The following is an 18,529-nucleotide window of genomic DNA, read 5'->3' on the forward strand; positions in this document are numbered from 1 at the left end:
ATGCATTTTGCAGTTTGCAAGCCAGCATGCTCTCCTGGCTATTCTGACCCATAATCCTTTGAGGGTCAAAGTTTAAGCTGCAATGTGTTAACGGAGTGTGTACGTCGGAATGTAGTGCATGCTGCATTCACATACGTATGTAGCAGTATGCACTTTAAACACATCAGAAATAAGGTTCACATTAATCTGCAGATGTTTGCATATGGAGGCGGTCAAAGCTGTGGATGGGTCCAAACAGATAGATGCTTTATTAATGCTGCAAGGGGACATTTGTTTTAAAAGATCTCTGCATTTGACCCATCCCTATAGGAGCAGTGGGCTGCTATTGAGAAGCGCCCGGGGAACAGTTAGGGGTTGAGTGCCTTGCTCAAGGACACTTTGACACAGCACACGTGGTAGCCAAGGATCGAACCGCCAACCCAGCGGTTACTGGACGACCCTCTCTACTCCATGTGCCACAGTCGCCTCATAAACTCTGAATACTGCTGTTTGAGTCCCGTGTGTACAAGTACTTTTGTAACTTTTACGTTAACGTGTTTTCAAAACTGAGACTGTGATACGGGAGAAAACACATTTCCCTCGAAGTTTAGTTGTATGGGAGAGTAATGTTGTAGGAGACATGGTTTGGCAACAAACTGAATAAATTAAGTCAAATAAAAAGGATTAAATAATCTCTACCAGAATCACACGGATGTCGGTGCGAAGAAAGCTTTATTAAAAAACTACTTTTTTTCCGTAATTTATGTGAGTTAAATTATTAAAACGAAACAAATAAAAGAGCGTGGTGCTCGCCTGTTAGTTTATATATTTTAAACACACACACACACACACACACAGTGAGGATCAGCAGGGATAATCCTGTAGAGCTTCCAGGTCGCCATCTGTAGCTCCAGCAAAGTGTATTTTCTGTTGCGTCACTAGAGGGCGCTGTGGGTTTGTTTAAATAATCACTGATTATTACTGGACGAGACACACACGCACACACACACACACACACACACACACACACACACACACAGATCTTCACACTGAATTCAAGCACCAATAGGTTTATTGCGGTGTGGTTACAAAATAAAAGTGGACTCAACACTGCAAAGAGAGAAAAATCTAAATTACTATCTGATCACATTCAGGATCATTTCCAACTAATATAAGAAATGAAACAGTATAAATAAATGCCTGCAAGATGATTCAAATGTCAAACAGTATTTAAGATGACACAATATTTTATCATCCACTCCTCTCTTGTTTCCTTTCCTCTCTTTTTCCTTCTCTCCTCTCTTGTTTCCTTTCCTATCTCTTGTTTCACTGTTAGTGAATCAAAACAAGAAACCTGAAGACGTCACCTTGAACTCTGGGAAACAGTTTCACCATTTTCTGACATTTTCCTCTCCTTCCCTTCAAACGGAGGAACAAGGAAGCGAAGGAGAAGGAAACGAACAAGAGATAAGCCGCTGCTGACGGACAGTTTTCCGTAGATCCCTGCTCTGCTGAGTCGCCACTTCCTCGGCCTCTAACACACGACTTCATCTCCTCGCCTCGAGCCGTTAACACCCACCGACACACGTGGCGATAATCTGAATGAACACTTTCACGATGTCTCCTCCTGGGAACTTGTTCACAGCGGATGAATTTCATAAGGATGATTTCTAATCTTAAATCTTGACCTGAAGTTCTCCTCTTCTCGATCACGTCCGCTCAGAGTTTAAATATTGTAGTTTTCCTGTCGGTCAGTGGTGCAAAATCAGGGCGTTGCCGTCGTCTTCGGGCGCGTAGAGTTGAGTGACGACGCGGACGTGAGTGATCTTCTTCACCGCCTTGTGAAACAGATGCTTCAGGTCCTTCGACTCGTCCTCTGCGACGCTGATGTGTTGGCAAACGCAGGGGGGAGAGAGAGTGAGGAGGGGGAAGGATAAAGGGAAGAAACAATTAACGCAAGATCTAAATCTAAAAATCGAAATCTTTTTAAGTAGAATAGAATACAAACACAGGAAAGCAGGTCCGGCTACTAGCTAAGTTACCCGACAAGACAATAATTTGACGTGACGTCACATTTGTGACTGTCGGGATGAACAGTAACGTGGAGAAAGTTACGCGTTTTCAAAACTTGTAAAGTAGAAGAACTGAGTTTTGTTAGTGACCAACTCACCAAAAATGGTATTTCTCCCCCTTCTGATGAAAACAGTAAAGATTTTTAATTTATGGACATAAAACCCCCACGTCTGAATGTCTCTGTCTTTTATTTGCATTTACTTGAATCTTGATTAGAAACCAACTCAAAAGAAAAGCAAAAAACCTGCAGCAAGAAACATCTGGTCAGGACCACGGTCTGGTAAAATATCACTGTCATAGTTTGAAATTCCATCTGCAGATTCAAGATGGATGTCTAGTTTTCAAAATAAAAGCACTTTTTTTTTTGTACCAGAACCCAACGTTTGAGCAGCTGCTTCTCATTGTGGCCAATGTTTCTTCCTCGTAATCAAGATGCAACTGAATGCAAACAAACTGCAGTGACACCTTGAGACAGTTCATGCTGACAAGTATTTGCCAAAAAATGAGTTGTGTTGCCAACCAAGCCAGTAATGTTATACATTTTGTTTTTACAATGCATAACATTACCTCAGTTTTTCTTCTTTGCAAGCTGTTCCTGCTGTTGTTGCTTCTCGGCTTTCCGTTTCTTGTACTGGGCTATCTCGGCCATCTGCAAGCCTTGGGCCATTTGCCTGTTGGGACGAAGTGAACAGCGTGAACACAGCACACACACACACACACACACAAAAGACCATCTTTTCCTAAACCTTCCTAAGTAGTTTTGCTGCCTAAACCGAGTTGTTTTCTGTTAAAACGGAAGTTTATTTTGAAAAGCGCTCTTCAAATTTCATTAATATTGAACGTGTCGTGTGTCCCAATTGCACCAACTTCGTCACTGCACGTCCTCGGGACCCCATCAACACACCCGCCGAGTGTGAAGTAGATCGGATGAACGGTTCTCGAGATATGAGAAGGACACACAGACACACATACAGGCAAAAAGAGTTTCTTGCTTTACAGATGAGACTCTGCACCCAAACATGCAGCAGGTCCAGAATAGACTGCTATGTGGGGACAGCCTGAATCAAAAAATCTAAATACATTCTGGTCTTTTATCTTCTACATTAAGTATAAAAGTATTTGGTCTCTCTGGCTTTTTTTCTTCCATTACTATTTCTGAGTTTGTGCAAACAAACTCAGAAAGAACTCATTCTTTGATTCTGTTTCTGCCCCCAAAACTTTACTTCAGAAAAATACACACATCTGGGAATCATTTTCGGGGTTGATTGGCCAACATGGACTCAGAACTTACTGGGTGAGAACTAGTTGAGGTGTTAGGAATAAAAAGAGGGAGAAGAATGAAGCAGAAAACTAAAATGCTCCTACCCGGTTTTGACTTCTGGAGGAACAGGAAGTGGTTTGTTAAATCCTTCTTTCCCTACGAGCCAGTATGTCTCCTCTACTCCTTTCCCCTGAGAAAGAGACACAAACTGTGTGTACACGGTAGCGACAGACTGCACTCCAACCACATGCAGAAATCTCCGTTAGTTAAAAGCATTGTACCTTGACTTCTTTCTTCCCTCTCAACTCGAAATTGTAGCCGAGATTTAGGTCCCGCAGGACTTTCACTGTACTCTGGTGGACGTGGATCCTGCAGGCTGCAGCAAAACAACAAAATGGATATTATAATCTGCAGGAAGTTGAGAATAAGTATGAAAAAATGTAATGAATTAGAACAAGAACAAAGAATTGTCGACGTCTAGCAAAATTTACAAGAAAACATGCTTTCTCTGGTTTTTAGAAAAATGTACGAAGAATTTTGCGACACGATTAATTGGTTCACAGGATCCGCCAAAAAAACTACATTCCTGGTCTGATTATTTCATCTATAAACGTTATTTCTTTGTACTTACGCAACCCGCTGGACTCCATACGAGAGGCGGTGGTCACTGTGTCTCCAAAGAGACAGTAGCGAGGCATAGTGAGACCTACCACACCTGCTACACATGGACCTGTAACACACACATAGAGTTAAAATTAACTAAAGTTATAACAAGGCCATGCAGTGACATTCTTCACTTATGTGACGTCCATTATTTTTATACATTAATGCCTCAGACTGTTTAAGAATAAACGTCACCCATTGGTTGTTTTAAAGCCTTGAGAAGCATGTTGGTCGTCACCATCTTGCTTTTTGGTTGTCGCCATTTTGTTCTTTGTTTGTGGTTGTCTTGTTAAATAAATATCATCAAAACAACCCATTGTCTAGGGTAAGATATGAAACACTTTACCCATTGATAGAGGGTAAAGTTTACCCTGTACTGGGTACTACAATAGACGCAAATTGACCCGACGATTATTTTTTTCGACCCTCCTGCCTCACCTGTGTGTAGTCCGATACGAATCCTGACAGGAACGTCGGGCATGTGTCTCATTTTGAAGGTTCCCACTGCGCTCAGGATGTCCAGCGCCATGTTGGCTATCTCTGCAGCATGCCGGTTGTCGTTAAGGACAGGAACACCTGACGCCACCATGTAAGCATCGCCGATAGTCTCCACCTGTAGAACGAACAGCAGGTGTGAAGTAATGTGATTTACCGCCACAATGCTAATATAAAAAGATAAGAGATCAAAGTGCGGCACCTTGTAGACATCATGGTTTCCTATGATGGCGTCAAAGATCGTGTACAGGTCGTTGAGCAGGTCGACCACCTCGATGGGTTCGCTGTTGGCCGAGATGGTGGTGAAGCCGACGACGTCGCTGAAGTAAAGCGACACGCAGTCAAAGTGCTCCGGTTCGACTGTCCCGCCCACCTTCAAAACCTCGGCCACAGACCTGCAGGGGAGAAGACAGGACGCGTTAGAAAAGTGTAAGAGTTGGTTCACGATACGATTTATATTTCTATCTTCCATTGAAACAAAACATGGCAACAAAACGTCTTACTTTCTGCAATAATCCAAAATCCAATGAAAAGATCCCATTGGATTTCTGTCGAGGTAACTAGTACGATCCTAACTTCTCGTTGGCCTACAAACATACGTCACCTCTTCTACAACCATCTCAGCGTATTTGAATCTGTCTACGTCAACTCACGGAGGCAGCATCTGAGTCAGCAGCTTCTCCGTCTTCTGTTTCTCGATCTCCAGCTCCTCCGTTCGCTCCCGGATCAGCTCCTCCAGGTTGGACGAGTACTGCTCCAGCATCCTCAGCATGGAGTCTATGATGTTGGTCTTCTTCCCCTTGTTGATGTTCTTAAACTGAAGGGAGAGGAAGGAATAAAAGTACTTAACTCCAGTATAAGCAACAGACCCCTTTAGGCGGTATCCTCACCTTTAAATCATCAGAATGAATATATTCCCAAATAATATTGACTTCCAAATTGATTTCAACAAAACAATTGACAATTTTCAATCCAATATGGCGCAACCTTCCAGTTTCTGTATTATTTTAGGATTTTAAAACAACGTAAAAGCAGCATTTACACCACCAACAACACAAACTCTTCATTTGTTAAATATGAGCAGTTTATTGAAGGAACAGTAGATTGGTTTAGTTCTCTATATTAGGGCTTCAAATAAAAAAATAAAGCAACCAGCACCAACAAATCAACACTGGTTGTTGTATATCAGTTTAACACCAGCTAACAGGATATTTTGTAACATTTAGAGGTTGATATTGTGTTTGAATTAAAGCATAATGTATTTAGAACTTCATATCTACCTGGTCAAAGATCTCCTCAAAGCTCAGTCTCTTGTCTGGCTGTTCGCTCCAGCACTGTTTCATCAGCTGGATGCACTCTAAAGGAGCGTAGTCTGAACTCACCACCGGGCGAAACAGCGGAAGAGGCTTACGCAGCTTCTCTATTATTTCTAAAACACAGAGAAACATCAGCTGTTGTTGTTTGTTAGCCGTGCTAGCGGTTTGGCGTACGGGTGGCAATGTCATTCAGGCCTGTTTGATGCAGACATTCATGGCTCCAAGTGGACTTTGGTGATCCTTTAACTGTTCGTCTATCGCCAGACACAGGTTTTAGTCCTCTGTGAGAGTTTGAGCTAAATTCTAACACTGTAATGCTAACATGCTAAGCTAACATACTGATGCTTAAATGCTAAATTTCAACATCATAGTTCAGTACAAATGAGGCAGATGGAAATGACAGTAGGTTTGCGGGTATTTGGTCACAAACCCAAAGTATTGGACAAATTAAAAGTTTGACTCGAGGATGGCGCTGAATAAAAAGTCAGAATGAGCATCAAAGGTATTATAATTCATCCTGAGGGGGACACGAATGTCTGCACTAAGTTTCATGGCAATCAATAAAAGAGTTGAGAAGATATTGCAACCTCATGGTGGCGCTGGAGGAAACAAAGTCCGTAGGATACATCCTCTGGAGACTCTAAACATCAGCAGCACAAACATCCAATATTCGTCAAAATATGTGGATTACTGCTGTGGATCGACTGAACCATTAGCATTAGCGTAACATCTGCTAGCTCTGTTTGTTTTAAATTTACGGCAGAAGAAATCAAAAGAGCAAGAGAAGAAAAGCATTATTGTCAGCGAGTTCGGTTCCCTTTAGAAGAGCTTTTGCAGCCATTGCAAACTTAACAGAAACAATATTTGGGACGTGTGCTGATCGGAAACTCCCAACACAGTTTGTGAAGTTGTTGTCTTGCCTGTGGCAGACATGTCCATCATGCAGTAGGGAAGCCCTCTCACCACCACCTCCTGCATGATGATGGCGAAGCTGTAAATGTCTCCGGACAGCGTCCCGTGAACCTCCGGCTGCCCGCTCCTCAGGATCTCTGGAGCCGTCCACAGCAGCTCTGCGGCACAAAGCGCCGCGTTAGTTTTGCTACTACTCACACAGATGGTTTCCCTCATCTGAGCTGCTCGCTCTCTTCTCATTCACCGTCTGCAGGTTGTTCCATGTAGGGGAACCTCTGGGCCTCCAGGACCTCGTTGTAGCCGTAGTCGGTGATCTTCAGGACAAAGCGCCCGTCCACCACGCAGTTACGGGACTTGAGACGAGTGTGGGACACGCCGCGGTGGTGGAGGTACTTCATACCCTGAGACAGAAAATGCACAAGCAGTGGTACTGTGATTACACCACCAATCAATGACTGAATGACAGGAAATCTATCGTCTATTATTGTGATTTTTCATGGAAATGCATTTCATGGTTCCAGCTTCTCTAATGTGAATAATTGCTGCTTTTCCTTTTAATTATTTTAATGTAGTTAGAAGATGCAGTATGTGAGAGTTGGCGCCATCTAGAGGTGACGTTAAATATTGCAATCAACTGAAACTTCTCCCGTTTGCCAAGCGTGTAGGAGAGCTACAGCACAATGGGCAAACGTTAAAAAGCGTATGGCCCTATCTAGAGCTAATGGTTTGGTTTGTCCTTTATGGGCTACGGTAGAACAATGGCTCTGTGAAGAAGGACCAACTCTGTATGAAGATATAAACAGCTGATTCTAAGGGAACGAAAACAAATTACTTTTGCTTCAGTAATGACGCTGTCCGTGGTGCTGAAGTAGCAGACAGAATTATTTTTGCAACTATATATCTTGGGGGGGATTTGTTAAACATTAACGCTGACCTTAATTAAATCCAGCAGCAGCGACGACTTGAACATCCAGTCGAGTTTGACGTCGTCGTTCAGCAGCAGGTCCTCCAGACTCCCCCTGGAGCAGAACTCGGTCACGATGGCGAACACGCCGCAGTCGAGAAAGAAGCCCAGGAAAGGGTTCACGTTCTCGTGACGCATGTCCTTCATCTGCAGAAAGCAGCGTTGTATGAGCTGTGTTTTTCACGACTCAGCGTTAAGCCGATGGATACTTTCTTTGTCTCACAATATCACGTACCAGTTCAAACACATGGCTGGTTTTGGGGTGGATGCTGCTAAACGACCCATCGGGAAGTCTCTTCAGCCACGCCCAGTCGCCCTGCAGGAGAGAAAACAACCAAACATCAGCTTTCTTACTTTACTTCTTATGGTAGTTATTATTTCTCTTGATCTGACCTGTTCCTTACAGACAAAACATAGACGTTGCATATGAAGACGCTGTTGTGATGATCCAATTGACTTGGTTGTTTCCCATTATACTTAATGGTGTACCACCATGAAGTCAGAAAGATCAGCGACATGGTTTGATTTGAGTTAAAATCAGGCGGCAACCCCCGGTTCTGAAAAGTGAAGCCAATGCTTCATGTCTCAAAACGTGCATTCTCTCTAGTGTCCACCAGGGGGCGACTCCTCTGGTTGTATAGAAGTCTATGAGAAAATGACTCTACTTCTCTCTTGATTTATTACCTCAGTAAACATTGTAAACATGAGTTTATGGTCTCAATCTCTAGTTTCAAGTCTTCTTCAATACAGCATGATGTTCATTTAGTACATTATGGTCCATTTAGAGTCACACAGACCATAAAGCAGGGGATGCTTTAGGGCGGGGCTTCACAGTGATTGACAGGGGAATGAATGAAGTGCATCTTTAGTCATTACAGTTTTAGAAAGGACTGGCAGGAGCTTTGTCATTGAGTTCATTAACATCGATGTCTCACCTCGAAGATGACGATGTTGGAGTTCTCGTAGGTGGCTGGTGATTGGGTGGAGACCGGCGACGGGGCGTCTGATACGCTCCTCATGCCGCTCGCTCTGCTGTCGTCCTGACTCAGCTTCTGTAAAGGAGACGACGTTCAGGGTTTGACAAACAAGTTTTTCATCACTTCTAATTTGAACTAATTTTAAGGGCAACATCGGTACAGTGGTGGAGGGAGTACTCAGGTGATTTAATATTTAACGTAACAATGCTACTGTGTAGAAATATTCTTTTACAAATAAAAGTCCTGCATAAAATAAAAAAATAAATATTTTTGTATAAACTAATGCTCAAGAAAATTACCTCAACATTTTAAGTACAGTAACTGTATCTAGTTACTTACTTTCCCCCCAAAGCTTCAGCTACACAAAGTCTTCAGGTGTTAGGATTTATTCAGTTAAAATCAATGCTGCATAGTTTTACTTAAAAAGCACGAGTCCATCGGAGAGGGGCCGACCTTATTGCTGAGCGACGGGTTGATGAACGTGACGTCAGCCAACGTCAGCAAGATCCTGTTCGGACCTTTAACCAGTCGGATCTGAATGATGCGCCGCCTGTAGGCAACAAGGGACAGCGGGGCAGAGTGATGCACTTCACCAGTTACAAATACCTGCTTTACTCGGGATTGATAGTAAGAAAAAAATACAAACTACGTGTTCTTTTACACCAAAATTATGATTATTATTTTAATAAAATATATTCTAAACAAACAGGATTTGATTTGACTTTCTACCTGATGCAGTAAAAAAACGCCACTCCGAAAACAGAGGCGGCCATCGCTCCGAGGAACATGCCGATGGTCGAGAACAGATCCACGCCTGGGACAAGAAACACTGTTACTTTTGTATTTTTGAAAACATTAAAAATGTTTTTTTTTTAAGAAATAAAGTTTTTTTTGGTAGTGCCGATGCAGGAAACTATTAGATTAGAAGTGCCACACATGGATGCACGGTGTGTGTGTGTGTGTGTGTGTGTGTGTGTGTGTGTGTGTCCCTAACCTCCTGAGCAGAGGACTCCAGGAGTAAACCAGCAGGATGAGTCCTTCCTGGGTCCGTAGCCTCGAGGGAAGTGGATTTCTCGACCCGTGAAACGCACCAAACCTGCCTCCATGTCGATCCTGTCGTCAATCCATCCGATCACGTTACATCATTACAACGAAAGAATAAGAAAAAAACAATAGAATAAAAATACAAACATATATGAACAATAGAGTAATAAGTATGATGTGTACGTGAAGTAATACCAACATACCTAATAGACAATAAAATAGAAAAGTAATATTGTGCATGATATTGAGAGTAATGCAACCCTTTAAAATGTGTGTATGGCCCTTTAACTCATCCGCCTGCAGGTAGTTTTCCTCACACACCTGTGTGTGGGCCTCAGCTCCCAGGAGACTCCGTCCGTGTCCAGGATGAGGTAATCCAGCAGAGCAGCTCCGGAGCCGTTGGTTCTGATGGGGTGACTGAAGCCCTGAGACGTAAAGTCAGATATGTAGATTTATCATGCCAGGGAACTCACATCTTTGGGTTTGGATACTGGAAACGCGAACATATGCTAAGGACTATTTCTTCAACCGTTTATCTAATTTGGAGTGGAAAACAAGTTTCCTTCCTATTGTTTTAGACTAAAGTACATAAAGTTATTACAATTATTAATATTACCTGGAAGTCCATGTTGCCGGTGTGTCTTGCCAGATTTCCCCCAGACATCCACTCCCCAGCTTCCCTCACCCGACTCACCGCGTGAGCCATGAAGAGCACGGAGCTGTAGATGGTGCCAAAGAGTGGAGACACCTGCGGGACACACGGGCAGATTGAGCTGCCTTGCTCAAGGGGGCGTCACAACAGTACACAACAAAACGCCCTCCTCTCTACTAGCGCCATGCATCACCTGCTGAGGCTTCAACGTCCCGGCCACCTCCCCCCTCTCCACGGCCTCCCCGTAGGCCTCGTAGAAGGACGCCCGAGGCGATTCGACGGTGACGGTGAGCACGGCGTCGTACGCCCGCAGCAGCTTGCGGTTCCTCTTCAGGGCCGGGTAGGTCACGTTGCGGTAGGGCAGGCTGTAGAGCAGGGCGTCGTAGGGCACGAACACCAGGGAGCCGTCGATCAGCTGCATGTCGTAGGCCGTCTCCAAGAGCTGCTTTTGGGCTCCGCCGCCGATCAGAGCCGAGTGCATGCAGAGGACCACGACTAGGACGAGACGCGGTGCTGAGATTAGGATGCTGATGAACGAGCAGGTCTCATTCATTTAAAACGATATGTGAGTAGGACAAATACTGGAAGCTGGAGCTCACGTCGTATTTCTTTCATCTTGCGGAGCTTCGTCAGAGTTCGTCTGATGCCGTGAGGCGTGTTCTCCATAAAACTGACCAGTCGGACCGGCAGACCATGAGTCCTCAAGGAATCAGCTACCTGGACGGGACAGAGACAACACACATATTGACATGGATGAATTGTTGAAGGGTCCTAAGGTGTACAGGCCCATGGGGGCCCAAAGTGTCAGACCTTCACCGACAAATTGTAACTCGTAGACCAAGAAGAGATTCACAATGTCCACAATGAAACGCAAAACGACAGCAAAGAGACACAAAATAATCTCAAAGAGACACAAAACAACTAAAGAAGACACAAAACTACCAAAAAAGACACAAAATGACTAAGAAGAGTCAAAAAGACACAAATATTACGACAAATGGACACAAAACCACCAGAAAAAACACCAATGGTTCCCCAAAGGCACAAGATGAAGTGAAATTAAAGCTTAAAAAAACCCACAAAGAGACACAAAACTCCGAAAACGACACCAAATTATCTCAGAGGGACAAAACCACCAAAACGATCTCAAAAAGACACAAAATTACGAGAAAGATTCACAAAATGAACCAAAATACAGACACTAAATGATCAAAGAGACACCAAACCAAACCCCCAAAGAGAAGCAAAACCACGAAAAGAGAGAGGGAGTGGGGCCTCGTGATAATGACCAGAAAAAAAAAACATGAACTTGTATTTTTACCTCCATTTCTTAGTAATTATGGTATTTTTGGTCTTGGCTTCATATTCATATATCCTATGTCTCAGCAAAGAGTGGGTTCCTCCGTCATGTAAGAGTTTTATTGGATTTATCTACAACAAAAACAAAACAAAAGATTCAAACCTTGGTGGCCGTCTCCACCCAGACGTCCTCCGAGGAGGAGATGATGGCGACGTTGGCCCACCTGAAGTACTTTATGATGCTGAGCAGCACCCAGGTGGGCCTCGGCATGGAGCGGGCGAAGGTCGGGTGGCTCCGCACGTCGTCCGTGTCGTAGCCGACACACCCCCACGGAAACAAGGCCTGGTGGGAGGAGCCAGCAGAGGAGACGTGACCACACATACCGAACCTAAAGTCCATCTAAAACCCGAGTTCCCTCAGGAGACCTACTTTGTTCCAGCCTTTGCTCAGCATCGAAGCAGCGTCACAGTAGCCGGGGTTCGCCGGGCCGATGTAGCCGGACGCCTTGGTGTGGAAACCGATGAACTTCTCCAGCGCCCTCGATGTCTCGCACGGCTCCTGAAACAATCGATGCATAAATTAATCAGTGCCTCAACCGGCCAGTTTGATTCGTTTCAGGCTGAGACGGGCATCGCACCTGCAGCACGGTGAAGTCGAACATGGCGGCGCGGGACAGAAAGGGGTCCTTGTTGATGCGGTTGATGGCGAGCTGCGCCGCCACGCTGGGGAGGGCCTTGGCGAAAAGAGGGTCGCATCCCCACGGGCCCACGACACCGACCCGGAACCAGGCGGCCTGAGCCGGGCGGGGCAGCGAACACAGGGAGGCCAGGAGGACCAGGAGGAGCCGGAAGAGCCGGAGGAGGGATGGAGGGAGCAGAGGAGGAGGAGGAGGAGGCCTCCATGTTTGAGGTAAGAAGATGAAGGCACGTCGTTGTGGTTGCATCTCAGAGTTCAGGAGACCAGGAGGAAGACCAGGAGGAAGACCAGGAGGTGCTGCTTCTCTGGAACAACGAAGGATTTGGAGAAAAATAATAGCGAACTTCATTTCACTTGCCATTGTTAAGTTGGAATAACTTTACAAATTTAGGTAAATACAACTAAATGTAAGCTTAACAAGTAGATATAAAGTAAACATAACTTAATACTGATAGTTATATTTACATAACCTAAATCGCCACGCTTCCTTCATTCATTATCTTCATTAAAGGACTCCTACCATGCGTCGATGAGATGGGCGGCTCCTCTTTGAGTCAAATCTTCTGCAGCGATGGAAGCTTTCATCACTTCCCTTCCTTATTTTTCATCCAAGAGGCAGAAACGTCGTCCATCAGCAACAAAGTGAGTGTTGCTGTGTGTGTTACCGTGTGTGTGTGTGAGACGACCTAGAACAAGTGTGTGTGTAACCCGTCCTGTCAGATTATATCAAAACCAATCAGGACCTCTGTAGCTTTAAGCCGCATTGACTGAGATGAGGATGAAGGTGATGATGAGTATTATAATTCTCTTTAGAGTCGGTGTAACAAAACTCTTAAAATGCAGTTTTTTTGCTTCCAGTTTTGTCGAGTCAGACATGGAAATGTTGATTGACATTAAACGAGTCTGAATCCACATGGTTTTATATGGAGGCATACTATTTATTTTTAATTACTGATGTATAGAATCTCTTTTTTAATGTATTCCCTCGTGATCCAGGTAGCTGCAGAGGAGTAAATCATCATCATAGTTTTCTTTTTTAATTTAAAATAATCAAAAAGAGAGGAAACGATGATGAAACGGGTTCAGTGAATTTCTTCTCCACGTGTTTTATTCCCAAATTGAGCTGAATTTTGTAGTTTTACGATAACAGGTGAGACAGGGAGTGGGATGTTTCTGTCTTAAAATAAAATAAGATAAATTCGATTATAAGCTGAAGTTTTGCAGCAAATAAAAAAATGTAGGTTGAGTGTGAAAAATTCACCTCCATCCTGTGAAAATAAACACTCCTCGGTCTCAAAATGCAACATTTTTCAGCAAATGCAACCCTGAGTCTGTACTTTGCATGTCTCATTACCCTTTTCCTCATTCATACTGTTTCACCTTTCATTCAATAAGTGCTGCTCTGACAGCTAGAGGGCAGCACGGTACAGAAACACCGATATCCTCTGTGGTCGGCACAGAAAGCTGTTGTGTGCGGAGCTTTCTGGAAGAGTTGTCGTCTTGAGTCCAAATTTAAAGCAGATATTTTCTAGTCCCAAAAAAAGTTAAATGTCATTGCACAATGTGCACAAATCTGCACATTTCTGTCACTATTTTCTCTTTTTTACTTCATCAGACTCGCCCTCTCCTCTGGGGTTTGCTCAGATGTCATGATTTAAAACATGTTTGAACATTTAAAATCTCAAAAACAAAAGTGAGGTTAATACCAGATCAGGACAAGTGAAGCCATCGAAGTGTTTTCTCTCAGCAGCTATGTGAGAATAAACTGTTGCTGTGTGGTTTATAGTGTTAGAGGTGAGGCCAAAGGCAACAGGATCATTTCTGGATTGTCAAGCTGTAACTTGACTCGACCAACATTCTGTCATAAGCAAAGCAAATCGGTCCAGATGTGAAGTCCTGACCTGCCCGAGGAACCCTCTTACTCTGCTCATGCTGGACTTCATGTTGGAATAAATGCTGCTTTAACGCCCTGTTAAATAATTGTATTTCATTTTTGTGTGACAATATGTTTGATCCCACGAATTATGTAAGATATTTGATCAATTGTTGATGAAGACCATGAAATGGGGCAAAAAGCTCCAGAGGAAATCTAGTTAAAGGGGGATGGGCATTGATTTTACACATCAAAGTCTATTTTAAGTTTTTGGGGAGTTCTACTGCCATGGAAAACATTACTAATACGAACATGTTAAAGATTAACATAACAATTAACACAACAGGAAATGTAGTCTTTGCTTGAAAATCACTAAAATAACTAACTTTACTTTTTGGTTGATTGAGGTATAACCCATTGACATACACACGAAAGTAGACGCAGCTTTATTTTAATGGTTCTTAAGCCAACAAGTTTGGGAACCATTGTAGAGATATTAAACATCTTCCACATGGCTGTTTTTAACAAGCAACTTTAACATCTTAATATGGATTAAAAAAAGTATATTTTATAAGGTTTCTAATTATTATTTTGGTATGCTTGATTTTGCTTCATCAGTGGAGGTTATAGTAGTGTTTCTGTTTATCACAGAGTTCATTTCTACAGCAGAGTTCAGCCACAGGTTAATGTACACATCCAAACCGTCTCCTTATGTCCAGGTGTTGACAGGCTCTGCCATAAGCAACTCTTTGAATTGATCACAAGCTCTTTCTTTTCTCAATGGCACACATCTTTATGAAACGGCCACTTAGCGGTCCAGAGGTGGAGGGGCTGGATGAGGGTCTCCAAGCGGCTCCACACAGGACAAAACTGGTTTTCACATTCCATCAGTGGTGACCATCCCCTGCTTTATGGTCTGTTTGACTCTAAATGGACCATAATGTACTAAATGAACATCATGCTGTATTGAAGAAGACTTGAAACTAGAGATTGAGACCATAAACTCATGTTTACAATGTTTACTGAGGTAATAAATCAAGAGAGAAGTAGAGTCATTTTCTCATAGACTTCTATACAACCAGAGGAGTCGCCCCCTGATGGCCAGTAGAGAGAATGCACGTTTTCAGATACTTCCGCATTGTCTTCACTCGGCAGAACCGGAGGTTGCCGTCTGGTGGTCGACAGAAGCTGAATACAAGGCTCCATCTGGCGGCCATATTGGATGTCCTCCAAACTATGCTACCCATTGCTGGGACCACCAATAAACCAACATTTGAATGCTACTGTATAAAAAATGTCCCAACTCCATTCGGCTTATTGAGACATCCTAAGCCTGATATTAGTGTTAGCCATACTTTAGAATGCATTTAGTCTTCATAATACAAAGAACAATTGGTTATTAACGGATTATAGTCAAGCATTTTGAGAAACTAAGTATTTGTTTTCTTGGCGACAGTTAGATTAGAAGATTTGTACCACTCTGGTATGGAGCTAGGGCAAGGAGGCGATTAGCTTAGCATAAAGACGGTAAGCAGGCGGACACAGCTAGCTTGGCTCTTTCCTACCAACCCCTCAAACTCACAAAATTAAATCTTCGTTTGTCATGTAAAGAAACAACAATTCATACAAATTTAGAGAATAGCTGGTGAACATTGCGTCGCATTTTGCAGTTAAAGAACCAGATATTCTTCGCAGGGGTTGGTGGAGACCCAAAACGGAGCTAAAACAAAAGTGTTTTGGACTCAGAATGAATGCTAATGTCGCTCTGTAACTGTCATGTAAATTAGCAATTGTGAGCTAACAAGTTTGTCATTATCTACTTTGTCAATGTTGCACTGCTCCAAAGTGACCAGAAATATATTCATGCAAATTTAAGCAACATTTCCGTCAAATGTTTGGCCAAATGTCAATCTGCCTCTTGTTCTCTGCAATCTAAACAGGTTTTATATTAGCAAACTAGTTACTAAGTGTGAATTAATTGGTAATCTCTGACGTGGTAATCTCCATTTAGCAGCCTAAACACTTGATTTCGGCCAAACTTCTGCTCCAGGACACAGTTCATGACTTAGTTTACTTCTGTTACAGTAGACCTACATAGTGTATTTAATAGCAGTCAATTCCACATTGACTTGCGTTGAAATATCCATTCAGTGGCTTTCTTTTCTTTTTGCCGGCCCTACCTCGGTCAGTCTACAAATCTTCCTTATCTGATGTGGTCTGTAATTTGACCGCACATGAAAGGAGGAACGATGAAAAGTCAGAAATGCAGAAAAAAGCAAGAGTGACATGAAAAATAAGAATGAAGAGGTATTTAAACCGACCTTACCACCCAGAAACTACCACACACACACACACACACACACAGTCAGTTAGCTTTACCAGTTCACTTTTGTGTTTCTGTCTCAAACACACAGGGTTTTCTCTCCTTTGTGTGACTTTTCTTCTGGCGTCTGACGGTGAATCACTCCATCAGTGCTGACCAGCACACAATGTTGCTGTGGTTGCTGTTTATTCGTTATGGCAACTAGAGGATCCCTAACATGTTTCTCTAATCTCACTCCTCCCCGTAGCGCTGCAGGGTAACATCCAGCATTTGCTTATTGTGGAAAACACAGAGGCTGTATCATCAGGCTATATCATAAACTAATCAGCGTTATTGGAAAGAGCTTTTTGATCGGGCTGTGTTGAAGATAAATTGATGGTTCGTGCTCAATATGCTAAAGATGTGATTATGATCTGACCTGAAACACACACTTGTCATCCAGGAGAGGATATTTATGTGACAGTGTCTATAAATTCAGGTGATTATTGTGGAAAAGGCTCTGAACAAAAGCATGCTCACAGAACTTTACTCTTTGAAGCCTGAAAATGTAGGCTTAAGTAGGTATAATATTTCAATACAAAAACATATTACATATGCTTATTTGCTTAATAAATACAATAGATTAATATCTCTCTAATGTCAGTCTGTTAAGCTACAGCCAAGTAAAGCTAAGTCAGGCTAAAGCTGTTAGCTTAGCTTGACTGAAAACAGGGGGACACAGTTAGCAGCCGGATGGCTTAGCTTTTATGAAAGTAGAGGGACACAGCTAGTAGGTTGAAAACAAGGGACAACACCTAGCAGCCAGTTAGCTTAGCTTGACTAAAAACAAGGGGCCACAGCTAGCGGTCGGTTGCTTAGCTTGACTGAAAACAGGACACAGTTGGGAGCCAGTAGGCTTAGTTTGTGCTAAGCTAACTGGGGGGATACAGCTAATTGGCTCTGTCCAAAAAAAAAAACAGCAAAATTAGCCAACCAGAACCTCTTAAAGCTCACAAATTAACACGTTATATGTTGTTTATTTCATCTTTACTAGAGCAGCCAGGCTAGCTGTTTCCACCCGTTTCCAGGCTTTGTGCTCAGTTAACCATCTGCTTTAGCTGCATAGTTAGCATAGAAATATGAGTGGCATCAAACTTCTCATCTAACTCTCTGCAAGAAAAGCAAATAAGGATAGCCCTCCTAAAGCTCCCAAGTTGCAATCAATCAGGAAAAAGAAAAGAGTTGTCTCTCTTGAATGTGTTCCAGTGAGTTGCAACAACACTGAATTTGTGGTAATAAATCACAGCGTTTAAAAAAAATCATTAACTCAGCTTGAAAACATTATGCAAGCCAGGATGGGGAGGGAGAGAGCAAAGGTTGAAAATAAAAGATAAAGAGAATTTACGCATAAAAATCTTTTAACAAGGTTTGAAAATCGGTTTGGAGAATGTGGGTAGAGTAAAGCCCAAAACCAGGCAGGACGTTCAAACCTGACTAGTCTAAAGAAATGCTGTACAAGGAGGGGAAAAGTGAGGGAAAGGGGGCAGGCAGGGTGGGAGAGAGGAAACAGGAGGCTAAGTGGGTTTCCCACTGGGAGCCAAAAATAGAGATAACAAACCTCAAATATTGTTCATGTATTAACTCCTAAAGGCCTAAACAAAGAGTAGAAGTCTGTTCTGCAGGTTTGTAACCTCAGATCAGTTCCTTATGGTAAAGTCAATCTGCTGATGTGATCAAAAGCTCTGTAACATCTACTAAATGTTGAGATTGTTTAGTCAACAATTAGCATTTGTGCCAAAACCGAACCTAAACAAACCGTAATCATTCGTCCAGATGTCAAATCAGCAAGCAGTCACATGTATTATTTTTGTAACGGCCATTTTGGAACGTGTTAACTCGTCGGTTTGACTTCAGTCTTTTTGGTCCGAGTTGTTCTTGATAATCTAATTGCAACATAATTGGAATTCTTCATAACGGCGTTATCGCGTCGGGGAGCCGAAACATTTAATATCTCGACAGCGG

At 42.9% G+C, this 18,529-nt stretch overlaps 1 protein-coding gene across 1 annotated transcript; it reads right to left on the reverse strand.

Moving 5' to 3' along the window:
* Nucleotides 1–1,284: 1,284 nt before the first annotated feature.
* gc2 (guanylyl cyclase 2) lies at nucleotides 1,285–12,579 on the reverse strand. Its single transcript, XM_031850929.1, has 23 exons — nucleotides 12,274–12,579; nucleotides 12,066–12,194; nucleotides 11,799–11,978; nucleotides 10,936–11,053; nucleotides 10,530–10,831; nucleotides 10,301–10,432; nucleotides 10,006–10,109; nucleotides 9,635–9,753; nucleotides 9,370–9,454; nucleotides 9,094–9,190; nucleotides 8,599–8,715; nucleotides 7,899–7,979; nucleotides 7,634–7,810; nucleotides 6,944–7,100; nucleotides 6,708–6,857; nucleotides 5,752–5,900; nucleotides 5,125–5,288; nucleotides 4,674–4,866; nucleotides 4,415–4,589; nucleotides 3,945–4,043; nucleotides 3,595–3,689; nucleotides 3,418–3,503; nucleotides 1,285–1,863 (listed from the first exon to the last, which is right to left on the reverse strand). Exons 1-23 carry the CDS (start codon nucleotides 12,577–12,579, stop codon nucleotides 1,731–1,733), a joined length of 3,348 nt encoding a protein of 1,115 aa, XP_031706789.1. The 3' UTR covers nucleotides 1,285–1,730.
* Between the last annotated feature and the right edge of the window lie 5,950 nt (nucleotides 12,580–18,529).

This window comes from Anarrhichthys ocellatus, unplaced genomic scaffold, assembly GCF_004355925.1.
Source record: "Anarrhichthys ocellatus isolate YVR2014 unplaced genomic scaffold, GSC_Weel_1.0 scaffold11, whole genome shotgun sequence".
NCBI classification, from domain to species: Eukaryota; Metazoa; Chordata; class Actinopteri; order Perciformes; family Anarhichadidae; genus Anarrhichthys; species Anarrhichthys ocellatus.

Excerpts from the sequence above, each read along its gene's own strand:
- gc2 (XM_031850929.1), bottom strand. The coding sequence starts at position 12,579 with ATGCAACCACAACGACGTGCCTTCATCTTCTTACCTCAAACATGGAGG. Across the intron at positions 5,289-5,751 it reads TTGAGGAGATCTTTGACCAG|TTTAAGAACATCAACAAGGG; the intron begins GTAGATATGAAG and ends CTCTCCCTTCAG. Across the intron at positions 4,867-5,124 it reads CTGACTCAGATGCTGCCTCC|GTCTGTGGCCGAGGTTTTGA; the intron begins GTGAGTTGACGT and ends TCTCCCCTGCAG.